The sequence below is a fragment of the Dermochelys coriacea genome, chromosome 9 (assembly GCF_009764565.3).
Source record: "Dermochelys coriacea isolate rDerCor1 chromosome 9, rDerCor1.pri.v4, whole genome shotgun sequence".
NCBI classification, from domain to species: domain Eukaryota; kingdom Metazoa; phylum Chordata; order Testudines; family Dermochelyidae; genus Dermochelys; species Dermochelys coriacea.
Genome location: NC_050076.1, coordinates 104955853 through 104974583, shown reverse-complemented (window position 1 = coordinate 104974583; position 18731 = coordinate 104955853). Strand labels below are relative to the sequence as shown.

At 43.1% G+C, this 18731-nt stretch overlaps 1 protein-coding gene across 6 annotated transcripts in view; it reads right to left on the bottom strand.

Moving 5' to 3' along the window:
* TAF1 (TATA-box binding protein associated factor 1) overlaps positions 1 to 18731 on the bottom strand; it is a 150468-nt gene that overhangs the window by 98206 nt on the left and 33531 nt on the right. For 4 of the 6 annotated variants that reach the window (XM_043491528.1, XM_038416406.2, XM_043491527.1 and 1 more), the window contains exons 11-15: positions 18275 to 18603; positions 17250 to 17423; positions 16968 to 17141; positions 4128 to 4232; positions 1255 to 1455 (exon numbers count right to left, since the gene is read on the bottom strand). In XM_043491528.1, the coding sequence (XP_043347463.1) occupies positions 1255 to 1455; positions 4128 to 4232; positions 16968 to 17141; positions 17250 to 17423; positions 18275 to 18603 (983 nt within the window). The remainder of the gene's footprint in view (positions 1 to 1254; positions 1456 to 4127; positions 4233 to 16967; positions 17142 to 17249; positions 17424 to 18274; positions 18604 to 18731) is intronic. The other 2 variants (XM_038416405.2, XM_038416408.2) reach the window with 1 other exon arrangement.

The window sequence follows — 18731 nt, the reverse complement described above, 5'->3', positions numbered from 1 at the left end:
TTATACTTTGGAAGGAAAAATCAAATGCACAAACACAAAATGGGGAATAACCAGGTAGGCAGTAGTACTGCACAAAAGGATCTAGGAGTTAGAGGGGACCACAAATCGAATGAGTCAACAGTGTGATGCAGAAACAGTTGTGAAAGAGGCAAAATGTCATTCTGGGACAGAACAGGATTGTTGAATGCAAGACACAGGAAGTAACTGGTCTGTGCTACTCAGCATTGGTGAGGCCTCTCTCCTTCTTGAAGTGATGTCCCGATGGGTGCTCCACTGTAGGTGACTAGAAAGCAGTGCCCCTACTTGGAAGGCTGGGGCTTTGGAGTGGTATTTATTGCAAATGATAGAACAGTGTGTCCTAGTAGAGTATCTTTGGGGCAACCCAAGTAATGGCGTAGTGATGGCTAAAAACGTCCACTGATGCCCACATGGCTGGTTTACAAATGTCAGCAATCGGGACATTATTGAGAAACTCTCCACCTCGATTGCCTGAGTGGGTGGAATGTGCTGTAGTTACAGGAGGTGGTTGTCAATTGTGTAGTTGGTAGGACAGTGAGATCCACTTGGAAAAACATTGCTTAGAGATTTTTGAATTAAATTCCCATTGTTAGTAATTAAGTGATTGTTCAAATTTAAAACATTTAATCTTACAGATGTTGGGTTGAACAGTTACCGACAGTCCCGTAATTTAACTGGAACATAAACTTATTTGTCAAATCAATAAAGCTATGTATTTACAACAAGGAGTCCTTCACAGTTCTATCTTGGTACCAAAATCCCTTGTCCAAATAGCACAGAACTAGAATTAGTTATCTACGTAATAAGGTTATGATTAGATTTGGATTCATTGATTTGATTTATTACTTTTTAATGTTCCCGTTAAATTGATTCTTTTAAATTATGTGAACACTATCAAATAACCATATTGATTTTGCTTTCTGTAACTTCTTATTTGCTTTCAAATTCTATTTTGGCTATGAAAAAACTTAAGTTTATAATAAGTCTGTAGTCTGCACTTTATCTAAGATACAAAGAATCATGAGAAACTCGTATAGGTAATTGGTTAATTAAAATTACTTAACCAAAGCGTGTTTTATACCATATTGTTCTTACCTCTCAAACAACGACAAGGCCCTAGCAGGGGCAAAAGGCACCTCAGCTCAGGACAGACCTTACAGGCCTGGATCTACCTCATACGGAACCTCTCTACGGTTCTCTTAGTGGTATCGTCCCCATACTGTGCCTATCACATACCTGTAGAAAGTCTCTGATGTGGGTATTGGCCCGTTTGGAGTTGGGACCAGGAACTTCAAAGAGGGGGCACTCCTGTCCAACTACAAAGATATCAACCAGCTCCCGAATGTAACAGCCTTGTCGTGTCCGGATAATTAGGAAATCCGTTTCTGGCATTTTGTGCAGATAAATGGGAGCCCGGAAGAGATTGTTTTCAAATGCCTGACAAGAGAAACAAACCAAAATTTGAAAGATAGACACTGATCACTGAAGACTTTGCAACACCAACAAGAACTCTGAAAGAGACCCAGCATGACACGGTCATCATGAAACCATAAATATTCATTCAAATCACAACACGCACGTTTACAGAGCCGGATGCATTTCTTGCCCCAGAGACTAATTAACTGAAGTGAGACATGACATGGGACAATAGTTAAGGCAAGGGAAGGTGTGGAAAACAAAGCATGAAGGATGTTTCAAACTGGACTTTAAGGTAGGATTTGAAAGAGGACAGAAAGCGTACTTGGCGGACAGAAGCAAGAGTATTCCACAAATACAATATAAATAAAGGTGCAAAGCTGGGAAGCGGGGGAAGGGAGCAGTTAGCACTCAGAAGGGACAGAACACTATGGTCAGATAGAGAAGCAGAGTCTTGAACATGAGGCACTTGAATGCAGTAGCAGAGCAACAGGAGAGGGAAGTAACTTTAGCAGAGGCATCCTTACGAAAAACAGTGATAGCACTTTACAGCTACCAAGATAGGTCTAGGGCAGACTGAAGAGACAGGGAGGTCAGAGAGAATCATAGAATAGAATATCAGGGTTGGAAGGGACCTCAGGAGGTCATCTAGTCCAGCTCCCTGCTCAAAGCAGGGCCAATCCCCAACTAAATCATCCCAGCCAGGGCTTTGTCAAACCTGACCTTAAAAACCTCTAAGGAAGGAAATTCCACCACCTCCCTAGGTAGCCACCCTCCTAGTGAAAAAGTTTTTCCTAATATCCAACCTAAACTTCTCCCACTGCAACTTGAGACCATTACTCCTTGTTCTGTCATCTGCTACCACTGAGAACAGTCTAGATCCATCCTCTCTGGAACCCCCTTTCAGGTAGTTGAAAGCAGCTATCAAATCCCCCCCTCTTTCTTCTCTTCCGCAGACTAAACAATCCCAGTTCCCTCAGCCTCCCCTCATAAGTCATGTGTTCCAGTCCCCTAATCATTTTTGTTGCCCTCTGCTGGACGTTTTCCAATTTTTCCACATCCTTCTTGTAGTGTGGGGCCCAAAACTGGACACAATACTCCAGATGAGGCCTCACCAATGCCAAATAGAGGGGAATGATCACATCCCTTGATCTTCTGGCATTGCTTTTACTTATACAGCCCAAAATGTCGTTAGCCTTCTTGGCAACAAGGGCACACTGTTGACTCATATCCAGCTTCTCGTCCACTGTAACCCCTAGGTCCTTTTCTGCAGAACTGCTGCCTAGCTGCTCGGTCTCTAGTCTGTAGCAGTGCATGGGATTCTGCCCTCCTAAGTGCAGGACTCTGCACTTGTCCTTGTTGAACCTCATCAGATTTCTTTTGGCCCAATCCTCTAATTCGTCTAGGTCCCTCTGTAGCCTATCCCTACCCTCCAGCCTATCTACCACTCCTCCCAGTTTAGTGTCATCTGCAAACTTGCTGAGGGTTCAATCCACGCCATCTTCCAGATCATTAAGGAAGATATTGAACAAAACTGGCCCCAGGACCGACCCTAGGGGCACTCCACTTGATACCGGCTGCCAACTAGAGGAGAAGGTTTAAATAATCAAGTGTAAACCAAGGCTTGAACAAGGGTTTTAGCAACGGGTAGTGATGAAAGGACAGATTTTGGTGACCAGGAGGAGAAGATGGGGCGGGGGGGAATGTAAGTTGAACCCAACTATTAAGTCATAGCCCATCATACTCCTGCCATCACTGCTCATGTGCTGGATCACTATCCCCAACCATTCATCTGTCTTTGCTTTTTCAGATTATACACTCTACCATTATGGCTGCCACTACCAGCATCTCCTGTGACCCCAGGATGACAGTGATTCTGAAAAAGCATCCTAACCAGATATGGCCAATGAGAGGGAGGGAATCAATGACATCACAATCTCCACCAGACTAAATCCTGAACAGCACCTAGGAGAGACTTGGGTTCCAGGTGTCATCACCTCCATCATGTGTCCTTTCCATCTCAATTTTCTCTTTCACCTTCTATTTAATAAGAGCCTGGCTTAGCCAGCTGGGACTGTATCTTGTTCAATATTGTTATAAATTGTAAGTCTGTGACCAGTGAGGCAGTTAAATAGCCCAATGCTGGTACAAGTTTGCAAGATCTCAAAGTGGCTAACAAGACCTTGTGCTGTGGCCATGTTTTTCCAGCAGCAAGGCTTCAAACTGATGTCAGCACCAAAGACAGAAGCTATATTTTCTATAATTTTCTCTTTGTGTGTGTTGTCTTACAGAAAGCAAAACTGAACTCTAACAATGGCAGCAATAACAGTTTCAAACCAGGTCAACTAATTTCTTTTCCCCCCAAAAAGAACAGCTATTACCATCTTTAATATTATCGAAAAACTGCTAAACAAGGGGTTTTCCTTTTAAAAAACTCTCTACAGCTAAAGGGAAAGGAAATAAAATATATTGTTAAAATAAAAGCCTTAATGCTTTATATTTTAAAATGCTTTAACTGTTTTTTCTTTTTCCTGTATCTTCAATTCAAGGTTATGCTTCCACAACACTAAGGTCTCTGTACTCAAAAACCCAAAGCACATTTTACTGTTTAGCGTTGTAAAATAACAGGCTCAGGTTAACACTTAACTCTCTGGGCCCATCTATTCCATCAAAATTAATGCAGATCCTCTCACCTGCAGTAACTGGCCAGGGTGCAGTGATCCCAGGAATGGAGATGTGTGACAGTAAACAGTCTCTCCGTATTTACAATCTGGTGCTCCAGGGTCCTTGCCAGGTTTCTGTAAGAGGCAATGCCACTCCAGTTAGCTCTCAGCAGCAGGAACTGCTACCAGACAGCAAACCCGGCACGTTATTCGGCGAAAGTATAGTCCACACCAAGTACTAAGCTTAACTAGTTTGAAGCTTTAATAAGACACTTTTAGGAGAATCTATTACCACCTTATTAAACATAAAGCACAAGTGACGTGGATAGAGCAGGATAGTGGTAGCATGTTTTTCTTATTACATTTATGCTGATCCAATCTGGTGTGGGTCCTCCACCTCCCTTTGTCAAACAAACATTCTTTATACCTTGTTTTGTAACATTATGCAGGTGCAAATTATCAATATTACCTTATTTATAAGCAACATTTTATTTTTTAAAAAATAAACTAATTTTTTTATGTATTTTGCTAAAACTTTAATTGGTGACTTTTTTTTTTTCCTTTAACCACTGCTGTTTTATTGATTGGTTTGGTGTTTTATTGGGATTTTTGTTTGTTTGTTTAAACAATAATTTTCATTTTTACTCATTTGTTTTTTTGTGGCCTTGGGAGTTTCTGGTTGGCTAGTCCTGTTGCATTATTTATTCCTTCTCACTAGTCTGTTTTACTAGGGAGATTTACAACTGGCTAGTATATCACATATTTGTCTGGTTTGCTTTGCCCTGTTATTTACATAGAATTATACAAAAATTCACTGTAGATAAGACACAGCCCCCTACCCAGATTTTTTACGTTTTAGTAGTTTAAGCAGTTTTGAAAGCTGTGGCAACAAGACTGGAAATAAGGTGTACATTTTTTAAAGTGAGGGTAATTAATCATTGGATAATTTGCCAGGGCTGTGGTGTCCATCATGGACAATTTTTAAATCAAGATTGAATGTTTTTCTAAAAGATCTGCTCTAGGAATTATTTGGGGGCAGTTCTATGGCCTGTGTTATACAGGAGGTCAGAATAGTTGATCACAATGGTCCCTTCTGCCCATGGAATATATGAATAAGACACAGAGAAAGCAGAAAAATTCCTTTTACATTTTAATAACACTATTAAATATATATTTACTTTTACACACTTTAATATACATTTATTTATTACAGTTCATTATACTTTTTTTGTTACAATTCTCATCTTGAGGCTTTTGGCCTTTTGACAAGGGCATTACTTTATGCAGAACTGTGCAATAGGGTTAGATGATTTAATATTTGTTAGGGGTTTCCTTGTTTGCCAATTTTTATGCATATATTTTAATTTAAAGCACATAAGCATTATTACAATGCATATTACTTGCACAAGCAACAATACCTTAAAATTTGGATAAACAGATTTTTTTTTAAGACTGTTTATTTGTTTTACCAACTGATTGTAATATTTCGTTTTATTCATTTACCTGATTTTTTTTTTTTAAACACATGTGCACTAAATGAGCCAGGGCTTGCTGAATAAGATATTTTAGATGTATGTTCATTTTACCAATGGACACTAAAATTAAGACGCAACCGAGTAGCTTCATTACCAAATTTGGCTGACTTTTGATTCCTGTTGGATTAACAAATTTAGATAAGGGCATTACTTTAACTTGTCCCATCACAGTTTTAAATTAAGGGGTAAAACACCAATAGGATTGGTTAACTGGACATATTTTTCCCTTCATAATTGTATTTTGTTTTCTGTACCCACACAGAACATTCTATTTTTCACATATGTAGTGTAGCTCTCATGTTCATTTTAGGCACACAAGATGGGCCCTTTGTGAGGGTCCTGGTTTCATTCTGATTTATGCCACAGATTGGTTGTATGGCTCCAAGGGCATTGCATTGGCAAACCCACCTTCACATGCACCTCCATGCATCAATTTAAGGTAGACACCTCACACCATTTGTGCAAGCACTGAACCACTATTTGATGCACCTGGCCTCGTTTCTTAAAGACTAAGTCCTTTTAGAACTTCTACTGAATGGACATGCATTTTTGTTTTGTAATTCTTTTTTTAAATTAGCAGTAGGGAGAGTGAAAAATAAACTTGTAGATCCTCTTTAAGATGACTAGTTAGGAGTTATCATTGCTACCACAGCTACATTTTTAAGGATATAGACTTTCTTTAGTATTTGTGTTTTACTTTTATACCACTTTAATATTTGTCTGTTGGTGTTGAGGTCCAGTATTTTTCCTACCTCTACAATTTTTAAAGACTTAATTTTTGTGACTATGTATGTAACATTTCCCCACATATTACCTTTCTAGCCATAGTGTGTTTTATAGCTCTGTCATTATGACTAATTAACCGGTTAACTTTATTTTGGGGTGTTTTTTGTGCCGAGGAAATATATGTTTATTATTGTTAATTTTTTTAACTAATTTATTTTGAACTTTAGTGAAGGGATGGAGCACCTTCTATTTTAGTTCCTGCTTTAATGTATTTAGTTAGCCTTGTAACTTTTATATATTACCTTGGTTTATTAAGGACATTTTTGATTTAAGCAACCCACTGTCAGACCCTATTATTTTACTAACTTTTCTTTTAAACCTTTAATTATTTTTAGGGCTGTTTTACAGTTGCTCTAAGAATTTTTTCTATAGCTTTTTTTTTTACTCTACTACCTTTACATACTCTGATCTTTTTAAAATTCCACTGAGTGATATTAAGAATAACCAGGACATGAAAACAATACACATTATTGTATAAACACACTATTTTTATTTTTTGATAAGGGACAACTTCAATTTAATCTGATTCTGGAATTATTTTAGGGCACCCTTTAGGCCATTTAGAACACCATTTTACAGAGATATGAAAAAACGGTTACCTACCTCTCATAACTGTTGTTCTTCTAGATGTGTTGTTCATGTCCATTCCAAGTAGGTGTGTGCACGCCGCATGCACAGTCATCGGAAGTTTTTTCCCCTGGTGGTACCTGTCAAGTCAGCTGAGGATCCCTCTAGAGTGACACCTTCACGGCGGCGTATATAGGTCCCTGACGACCCGCTGCCTCTTCAGTTCCTTCTTGCCAGATACTCCGACAGAAGGGAGGCGGGTGGGTCTTGGAATGGACATGAGCAACACATCTCGAAGAACGGTTACGAGAGGTAGGTAACCATTTTTATTTCTTTGAGTGCTTGCTCATGTCAATTCCAAGTAGGTGATTGCCAAACCATAACTAGGAAGTGGGGTCGGAATTCATGGAATCTCTGATTGAAGCACCGCTCTGCCCAAAGCTGCATCATCTCTGGCCTGCTGAGTAATGGCACAGTGTGATGAAAAGGTGTGGATTGACGACCACATCACTGCCTTGCATATGTCTTGGATAGGAATTTGTGACAGGATCATCACTGAGGATGCCTGCACCCTTGTGGAGTATGCCATCAGCTCTGGGGCAGGTATCTTTGCCAAGTGATAACACGCCCAGATACTGGACGTGATCTAAGAAGAGATCCTTTGGGGGCAAGACTGGAAGTCCTTTCATTCACTCCACAATTGCAATGAATAGTTGCGTTGATTTTCAAAATGGCTTAGTTCTTTCAATGTAGAAGGCTAAGGCTCATCTGACATCCAGAGAATGGAGTATTTGTTCCCTGTTGCTAGCGTACAGCTAAGGAAAGAACAAAAGAATGTCCTGGTTGCATGGAAATACGAGACTACCTTTGGGAGAAAGGCCAGGTGCAGTTGCAACTGTACCTTGTCCTCACAGAAGACCATGTATGGGGCTCCGAGGTTAAGGCCTTAAGCTCAGACACCCTCCTGGCGGAAGTTATAGCTACCAAGAACACTACTTTCCAGGAAAGGTAGAAGAGAGAGCATCTTGCTAAAGGCTAGAAAGGGGGTCCCATCAGTCTAAAGAGCCCACATGGGATCTCAACCTTGTGAACAGGATGTTTTACTTGAGGGTACAGCCTATCTAATCTTTGAAGAAGTGGCCTACCATGGGGTTCGCAAAAATTGAGCGACCAGCTGAACCGGGATGGAAAGCTGAGATAGGTGCCAGGTGCGCTTTTATTGATGATACTGACAGACCTTGCTGTTTTAGATGCAGCAAATAGTCCAGAATAAAAGGAATGGATGACTGTAAGGGTGAAGTGTGTTTTTGTAATGCCCAAATGGAGTATCTTTTCCAGCTGGCCAGATAGGTGGCTCTAGTGGATGGCTTCCTGTTGCCAAGGAGGACCTCTCTAACAGGGTCTGAGCATCTGAGGTCGGAGTGGTTTAGCTACGGAGTTTCCATGCCGTGAGATGGAGAGACTGCAGGCTGGGATGCTGGAAACAGCCATGGTCCTGGTTGATCAAGTCCAGGACCAGAGGAAGGATTATTGGTGTGTCCACCGACTGGCCTAGAAGCGTGGTGAACCAGTGCTGGCATGGCTACGCTGGTGCGATTAAGATAATTGATGTGCCCTCCTTTCTGACCTTCAGCAGGACCTTGTATACAAGTGGGAAGGGCGGGAAAGCGTATAATAGATGGTCCTTCCAAGGGAGGAGAAAGGCGTCCGCGAGCAAGCCCGGGGTGTGATTCAGGAAGGAGCAAAACTGGTGACACTTCCTGTTGTACTTTGATACAAAAAAATCCATTTGGGGAAACCCCCACCGTTGGAAAATGTTGATCACGGAGGGACCACTCATGGTTGTGAAATGACTTGCTGAGAACTGCGAACCCAGTTCGTTCTGGGAACCTGGAAGGTACGATACCTCTAGATGTATCGAATGGGCGATGCAGAAGTCCCACAGCTTAAGGGATTCCCAGCATAGGGGAGAGGAGTGAGCAGCACCCTGTCTGTTTATATAGAACATCGCTGTTGTATTGTCGGTCAATACTGATACACATCTGCCCTTCAGATGGGCCTGGAACATCTGGCAAGCAGATCGCTCTTAGCTCCCTGACTTTGATGTGCAGCCAAAGTTCTGCCTCAGACCAGAGGCCCCGCATCCTGAGTCTGCTTAAGTGCACCCACCAACCCATCACCGATGCATTTGTTACTAGAGACAGCGAGGGTTGGGGTCCAGAGATGAGCAGTCCTGCACACACCACTTGCGGATCGAGCTACCACCTGAGGGATTCGATAACTGGGGGAGTGAGTGAGATCAATTTATCTAGGCAGTCTCGATAAGGCCTGTACACTGCGGCTAGCCAAGCCTGAAAGGGATGGAGTCGCAGCGTGGTGTGCTGTATTACATATGTACAAGCGGCCATATGGCCGAGCAGCTTCAGGCGATTTCATGCCATAGTGGTGGGGTATCATGAGGTCCTCTATGATGGCGCCCATGGTGAGAAAGTGAGTTTCCAGAAGGAATGCCCTGGTTTGACCAGAGATGAGGAGAGCTCTGATGAACTCTGTTCTCTTAGTCAGGGTTAGGGTCAACTTTGCTACATTCAGTATGAGGCCAAGCCTGTGGAATGTCATCTGAACTAGGGTCACATGGACCTCCACTTGGGCTCTGGAGAGGCCTTTGATTAGCCAGTCGTCGAGGTATGAGAATACTTGCACCTGTCGTTTCCACAGGAAGGCTGCCACAACTGACATGACTTGGTGAACACCCAAGGGGTGGAATGGAAGAACTGTAAACTGATAGTGGGTATTGTTGACCCACAAAGCGAAGGAACTGTCTGTAGGACGGGACTATGGACATGTGAAAATACATGTCCTTCAAGTTGAGGGTGGCATACCAGTCCCCCGGATCCAGGGAGAGGATAATGGAAGCCAGAAAGACCATGCAGAACTTTATCTTCTTCATGAATTTGTTGAGGTTTCACAGGTCTAGAATAGGTCTGAGCCCACCCTTGGCCTTCAGGATTAGGAGATACCCGGCACAGAACCCCCACCCCTGAATTCTAAAGGGACATCCTCTACTGCCCCAAGTTGTAGGAGCATTTGCACCTCCTGCATAAGAAGTTGCTCGTGAGAAGGGTCTCTGAAGAGGGATGGGGAAGGAGGGTGGAAAGGCAGGTGGGAACAGAACTGGAGAGAATATCCCAATTCTACTGTGCTCAAGACCCATTGCTCTGCGGTGATTTGTGCCCAGGCATGGTAGAAATGGGACAGACAATTTACAAAGTCGGGGGAAGGATCCGAGATCTGAACTGGTGTGTCACCCCTGGACTCACCTTAAAAAATTTGGCTTGGAGGCTGGGGGTGCTTTTCTGAGGCCCAGAAATCAGGACTTGCAACTCACACACCCTTCTGGCAGAGGTAATGGCTATCAAGAATCCAGTTTTCTGGTTAGAGAAGGACTGAGAAGTCTCCATCTGTTACTCCTGCACCACTTCCTGCTATAATCCTGTCTAGGAGAAGCTGGGTAGAATTCAGGTGCAGGCTGAGGTTTAAAATGCTTTCTTTAGGGGGCTGGTGTGTTAAGCCCCAGGGACTTCAGAGTTGCCCTTGAGTCTTTTAGGCTGTGGAGCTTAGTGTCTGTTTGTGCCAAAAAGAGCCCTACACAGTCAAAAAGCAAATCCTGAATAGTCTGCTGGACCTCGTGCAGGAGCTTCTTCTCATGGCCATGGCTGTTGCCATGGTATGGGTTGCCAAGTCAGCCAATGTAAGGAAGCCTGCAAGGAGGTCTTCACGACGACCCCGCCTTCCTTGAGGACCACAGCAGGACCCTGCCCCTGGTCCTGGACTTGATCAACCAGGACCGCAGCCTAGCCGAGCAGGAATCCACTGGAAGTAGTTCTTTAAATTTAGACATGTTCCAAGAATTAAAACTATAGCAGCTAAGGACTGTCTGCTGATCGGCAATGCAAAGCTGGAGCTCCCCCAATAGAATATACCTTCCTATCGAAGACATCCAGCTTCATCGCCTCCTTGGATTTAGGATTTAGTTCCAGTTGTCCCTGCCTTTCCTTTTGGTTGGCAACCTCCACAATCAGGGTGCCCGGCTGAGGGTAAATGAACAGGTACTCATACCCTTCAAAAGGCACAAAATACTTCCTCTCCACTCTATTGCTGAGTGGGGAAAGAGAAGCAGGCGTTTGCCACAATGTTTTAGTAGTGTTGTGAATGGTCTTAATGAGTGGCAAAGCCATCCTCAAGGCACCTTCAGGCACCAAAATATCGACCATGGGGTCAGTCTCCTCTCACCCTCCTCCATCTGCATGGCCAAATTTTGAGACACCCATCTGATCAACTCCTGGTGGGCTCCGTTGTCCATGGCCAGCAGCGTGGTAGATGTGCCCACCACCACTTCATCAGGGGAAGATGAAGAAGATGCCCGCAGGGGCACTGGGTCTTCCTGCCCCTCTGGCTTGCAGGCATCTCCCATGCCGAAACGCCCTGAGTGGTGCCGGGAGCAGTGCTGGTCTCCGAGCCCGGGCCCATCTCGGTACCGGCCCCGATGCCGGCTCCTGCTGCTGTCTCAGTGCTGGCCTGTGTACCCATCTCTTGTCCCTGTGGAGGTTCCCGGGCTACAGATGTTGATGATGGAAGGGTCCGTGCCTCTGAAGCCACGGACAAGGATCTGGACCCCAGCTCTTGGGCTCGGTGGTAGGCCCATGGGATCCAGAAGGGCCATTGAACTGGTGCCTGCCACAGCGGTGGCTATGACATCAAAGGCAATGGCTGCCCTTCCTGTTGTCTGGAGCAGTGCCAAGAGCGGTGCCGTCTTTGTTGTACTATGGCTACTGTGCTGGATAATTGATTATGTTTTGTTATATGTATTGCATGTTTTATAGTAAGGTTTAAGTTGTTAGAATAAATGAATAGGATAGTTGATATTAGTATTAGCTATTTTCTTCTTTTCATGCCTTGTAAGTAAAAGACAGGACCTTGTCTGTGTCTACGTTAATTAGATTAGAGAAATTTTGAAAGTCCAGGCCCCAATGTAGTTATAAGATTTAGTAAGGTTTAATTTACAATGCCTTTCTTGTTTAACATAAAACACTGCTATTTGTATACCTTCGAAGGTCTCTGTGAAGAACTGTTTGTGTGAATGAGGAATGTATGGATCAGGAAAAGATAAGGTGTGAAGGCCATTGTTAGAGCCAGATGGTCAAGGGAGGAGGAGTGAAGAGACTTAACGAAGCCAGAGAACCATCTACGCCTATCCATGATTGAGGAATAGCAGATTGTTGTCCGAGGTGGAGGCTAGCACTCTAAAACACAAGATAATTGATTAAATTGAAACCAGGACAGGATGGCCCTCCTAGAGGTGTTTTGGAATGCTAACAAGAAAGATGCCATCAAAAGATAACACCAACTGAGGAGTAACCGGTCATAAAATGACACAGCAAAATACATAGACTTCAATGAAGAAAAAGGACTATAAAGACAGGGTGCTTTGCCATGGGACTTTGGGTTCGTCTTGTCAACAACTCCAGGAGCCTCAGATCGCGACCAACAGAGCCCGGCTCCACTCTGCAACCAATCTGGCTGGCCATTACATTGATCCAAGCTCTGGACTGGTAACTAGAACATGGACTGGTGGGACTGTGTGCATGGTGTGTGTGTGTGAAAAGCATATGCTAACTGCTATATACTCAATAAATGCAGCATATTGCCTTTTCCCCTGAAAAAAGATTTTGTGTGCTTTGTATAAGCGTAACAGCTTCACCTAGAGGCATTCGACTCCGCCTCCAAGTCTGATGAGGACTCCAGCCCTGGCAACTAGGGCCGTGTGGACCAAGACAGTGCCGGGGAGTGGTGCCACATCATCGCCGGCTTGCCCCAGAAGGCATGGTGTCTTTTTACAGTGACGGTGCCCATGCAGGGGACTAAGCCATTATCACTATGAGGTCCCTAGCCACTTCAAAGGTTTACAGCGTGGAGGTAAGGTCTAAGTCCTCCTCCCGAGACTCCCGCACTGGGGAATCCATGAGACCCAGACCCGACGGACCTCCCTATTAGGCCAGAGTCGATTGTGCCAGCTGAGTGGGAGCCAGAGCAAGGTGTCCCAGGGCAGGTGCCTTGCTGGTGCCTCTGCTTTACTGGGAGAGCAACCTCTGTCTATCTTCTTTGTTTTGTGCAGCACCGGCAAATGGGAACGGTGCCAGGCACGCACACCGGAGGAGGTCTTTGACTCCAGGGAGTGGTGGTGCTGAGGATCCCTGGAGCCTGAGTCCTTTTCTGGTGCCACAGCCTCTCTTACCAAGGCCAGCACGCTCCACACTGAAGTGCTGGGCTTGAGGTTGGACACCACTTGTACAGGCTGGGGACAAAGGGCTGACTCCGTGAGGAGTAGTTTCAGCCTAAAGTTCCTCTTCTTCTTAGTCCTTAGGCAGAAGCATCCACACATTTTGCAGTTCTCAGTCTGATAGGCTTCCCCCAAAAACACTTTAAAACAGGAGTTGTGTGGGTCTCCCTTGGCATAGGCTTCAGACAGGACCTGCACAGCTTAAACCCTTGAGACCGAGACATGCCCCAGTCCCTAGGAGGGGAAACGTGGTGGGAGGAACCCCCAACAGAAACTTATCTAACTAAGAACTACTTGAACTAATACTAAGTTTTAAACTATTTACAGATATGACTAGAAAGAGTCCACTAGGGGATTGCTTGCCATAGCAAGAGAAAAGCTGCTCCAACAACCGTCACTGGCAGTAAGAAGGAAGAGGTGGCGAGTCAGCAGAGATCTCTATACACCTCCATGAAGGCGCCAATCCAGGGGGCTCCATAGCCTCCCCAATAGGTACCGGTAGGGGAAAAATCTTCCGACGACTGTGCACCCAGCCACACACACCTATTTGGAATTGACATGACCAAGCACTCAAAGAAGAATTGGTATGTATATTGGCAACGAATTGCATCAACTGCTATTAACTTTAGAATTTTTGTGCTGATTTGCGAGTGGCCCTTCATGCTACTTGTTTAGATGCAGTAGACCAAGTTCCATTAAACCCAGACAGCACCCACTGGTGTTTTTTCAAATGACATTACACATAATTTTTGTACTCTTCTGACTCTAAGTAAAAATCTGGGGAAGCTGTTAGTGCCTTTTTATTTCTTTTGATACAATCCATGGATAAATTATTTGAAACGTTCCTGATTTTCCAATACACATTCCTGCTGGTTTATGTTTTAAAGCTAATTTTTAGTAAGTTTTTTGGATGATATACATTTTTATTTGGATTGGCTTTGGGTTTTTTTTCAGGGTTTGTGCTTGTCTGATTTTAATTAATACACTAGCCCTAAAATTACACACCCTAATTTTACAAAATGTAGATCTCAATATGTCCCCTTCTAATGTTCCCATAGAAAATAAATTTGTCATCCCTTTTTTACATTGAGAATATGATACTTTTAAGTTTATTTTACCAGTGTTTTTAGTGTAGTTGTAATTAAGGTTACTATGCAGATTTTCAACCACATCTATTTTTCTAATATCCAGTTTATCTGTGGCAAGCATTGAAATATCTGTTATTGTTGGCTTTGTCCAGCCACTCAATTGTAGTTGTAGTCTGGAATGAGTTTCCAGAGTTTGTTGGGTGGGAGGTTTGGATTATTTGTTTTGGCTGGTTTAATTTGTATATTCAAATTTATAGTTCAACAAACACAAAGTATTCCAACAACAAAGCCATTCTGTTTTCTCTCTCTTTCTTTTTAAGAGTGTGATTGAATTGTTGAGCTGTTTACTGTTCCACCCATTAAGTTTTTGGCTACCCCTAAAGGGACACTTTTTGGTTGCCCTTTTAACTGTGACCCCCACTGATTCATTAGTGCCTATACTAGGTCTGGGCTAGCACATAGCAAGTGTTCTGGCAGTGTCATTTTATCCCCCATTATAATTTCACTGGGAGCTATCTCCATAGCTTTATGAGGGGTAGCTCACAAGGCCATTAATGTTAATTGCAACTGAACATTCCCGTCCCTTTTATTCTATCTTTTTAGGTATTTTGTAAGCATTAGCTTTAGGATATTAATTATTATTACAACAACTATTTTAGAAGACCGAGGATGGTAAACAACATGCTATTTTTCCTGTATACCTGGTAAAGACACTGTGGTATGCATAATTTCATCAGTAATACGTGTTCCTTGATTTGAGTTTATTACTCATGGAAGCTCCCATCTGGTAAAGATTTGTTCTAGCAGAAGCTTAGCAGTCACAGCTGCTCTGGTGGATTTCATGGGAATAGCTTTCCCTCATTTAGAAAAATCAGTAACAATTACCAAGGCAAATCTATTCCCTCAAGCAGTTTTAGGTAAGGGACCAATGTAATTAATTTGTAACCAGACCCAAGATCCCTTTATTTGTTGACGTTCTAATCTGGTCTAATGTTTATTTAGGGCCTGGATCAATTTGAGCACACACACTAGGCAGTTTTTAACACAACAGCTAACATTTTGTTTCATTTGTGGCCACCAACCAATTTGTTGTATCCAGGCCAGTATGTTTTTAACTTCCTGATGCCTGCACATCACGACACATGTATATAGATTTAGATTGTAGCTGTGTAGGAAAAACCCACAATCACACCCACTCAAAAATTTTTCCCAGGGGAATTGTATTACTTTCAGTGGGGTTCACCTATATTCTGAGTGCTCCCTGCCTAGAGCAAGTTTTTGCATAGTAGTACCCTGTTTCTGCAGGACCACCAAACCAAAATCCTTTAACTGTGCCTGAACAGTGCTAACGGGGGCCCTGCTGGATTGCAATTTTCATTTGGAGCCTTTATGGCTGCCCTTCCCCCACACCCTTTTTTTTTTTTTAATTATTTCACTCTACACCCAGGGATGGTTTAGAATGAGCCTTAACCTTTACCATGGCCACTAAACATTTCCATCTCCCGTTTGCTCACCAGCATTTCATATTACAGTAGAGGGAACATGCGAATGTTTTTAATCCCCAGAGAGAAAACTGTGACACAGTCAATAAGGCAGCAACTCAGCTAATGCCTTATATACCCATTGTGAGTCAAAAAAACGCACAATTACAGGCTGCTCATAAAACGTTCCTATAACTTTGGCCACCGCAGCCAAACTAAGCAAACTTAATCATTAGTGAAGGCTGTATGGAAGACTCCAGGTCTGTGTTTACCAAGGCAAACCTTGCTCTGTGAATGTCCTTTTTTCAGTAAATAGAGCCATTTATGAATATTTTACAGGCTCTCTCTTTGTTTTCTTATTACCATATTAATGTCCTAAGGGGAGAGATTCCATGCTGTGTGTCTGGCAACGGGCATTCATGAGATTCTTCTGGGGTTAACAAACCATGGGCTAACAGCGAAAGTTTATTATTAGAGCCCTGCAAATCCACAGATATCCGCTTTATATCTGCGGATATCCGCAACAGTGGATGTAGATTTCCACGAGCCATTTTTGCAGATTGCGGATGGATGCGGTTACAAATTTTGTATCTGCGCAGGGCTCTGTTTATTAGTTTTCACCATAAAGCTGAATGGAGTTCACAAGAAGTTATAGAGAAACACCTCATGAAAGACCCGATGCAGAAGATCCCTGGCTTCAGTCTCCCATGAAACTCATGGGCAACCCTAATCCGTATCCGCACAAACCATGGCAGATGCTGATACTTGCTGCACAAATGGAAAATTAATGACTCTCCAGTGTGCGATTGTGATCACCCAGAACAGACCATGGAACATACATCGACTCAATGCCCATTCACAAATACAAAGGAGGCATCACAGCGACACACACTGCTACTCCAGATGCAATTATCTGGCTTAACCATCTGAATGTAAAATTATAGTTGTTGTTCTACAGTTATATCAGCCATACAAAGACAACAAAGCAGAAAAATTCCCTTTTAGATTAGTTTATAACAATAAATATATGACTTAATGTTTAAAATTATTAGACATTTCTTTACAACACTCACCCGCTTGTAGTAGTTCTTTATCTTTGTTGCCATGCCAACCTGCATCATTAAAGGACCATTTTCCTCACTATACTCAGCAAGGATGAGGTCACCATCCTTACCAGTTAGGTCCTGTGGTGTGCGCATGAAGAACATCTCCCCACCTCCTGAAGCCTGCCGCTCCTGCTCTCTCATCTGTGTGAATGCAAGAAGAGAGTATCAGGGAAACAGCATATCAAACAGATGTACCATGGCAATGGAGACTTTGGACAGATCTAGATATACAAAGAAACACTGCTTTACCTTGGCTTTCTTCTTGATATGTTTCAGCAGTGGCTGCACAGAATGGGGTCCTGGCTGGGACAAGGTCCCAAAGGAATATTTCTTCAATGGAGGGCGATGAAATTGTCGGAGCTTCATAGGACCCATATGGGTGGGGAAGAATGGCTGGCGAAGTTCCACTGCAGGGATAGAGTGCTGAGACCAAGAGAGAAACAGACACAGAGAACAGACATCAGTACAGAGCCCAGTCTACAACGACCACAGAGAAACTTCCCCACAATCTTATGGCAGGCACTTGAAATGTTTTATTCCATTAGCTGCAAAAGTGACCAAGGGATTTGGACCTCCTAGAGGCATGTTCTCTCACAGAGATCATGTCCAAGCATGGCTCACTTTCTGTTGTGAACGAGAAACAATGTTCCCCCAGTTAACAGTTCAAAGAGCATCCAAATGGGGAAAGGGATATTTATTACTTGAAGAAAGGGAAAGCATCCTTGTATCTATAAGCAGGGAAGAAGGGCATTTAGAATTGTGTACATTTTCCCCATTGCTTAAGAGACAGGAAACCTAGCTAGGATTTTACAACAGTACCCTTTAATGGGGGAAATCCCATTGCCTTGGTTTACGTGAGTGTTGACTCAGATTTACCAATGTCTAACCGATATTTGATAATCTCCTGGTCAAATAAACTTGGCAACAGAAGCACCGCCTCAAGTCTCCACAGCACAAACGTCCACAGAGATCCAGTAAGAGCAGTGCAGTCAGAGGGTGATACACTGAACAAGACTGGCATGATACAATGAAGGGAGACTCTACTGTACACATCACAGTTTGACACGACCCATGGATACCGTCCCAGGATTTTGTCTTAAGAAAATAACCTGAACAATGAGGATCTGAGAGGAACAGCAGAGTGATAACTTACACACACAGAAGGATAACTATTTTGATGCCAGACAACATCCAACTAAATCCCAGCAGGAGATTTCTGCATGAAAATAAGAAGATCATTGCCTCCACCCTAAAGTCAGCCCCTTTGTCACTACCTGGATGATGTTCCCTCCAAAGGTTCCTCGAAGCCCCTGCTGTTTGGGATAGTAAAACTCATCATTGGAGAGATTCCAGGGATCCTTCACCTCCGGCTGAGACATATTCTGATTTACCACCATAAAAAAAAAAAAAAAAAAAAAGTCAAAAATCACTGCTCCTAACCCATTCCTATCCCCAAAGCACAGACTCCCAGTGACCTGCTGTGGTTCTTCCTTGATGACGCCTGTTTTTCCCAACAGGATCCGACTCTTCTTTAGAGATGATTCTTTCTTGTTCTCCTTGGAGGGAGAGTTCAAAGTCATCTCTTCCTTTTCATCAGGAATTTCTAGTAATGAACACAGAAGAGTCAGAGTGTACTTCAAGTGCTGTTCCTGAAGATCTTCTACCATCAGCACAGCTTCTTTCCGACTCGGAAAAGATCTCTATAGCAATTCAAAACTTCTTACCAAGTCA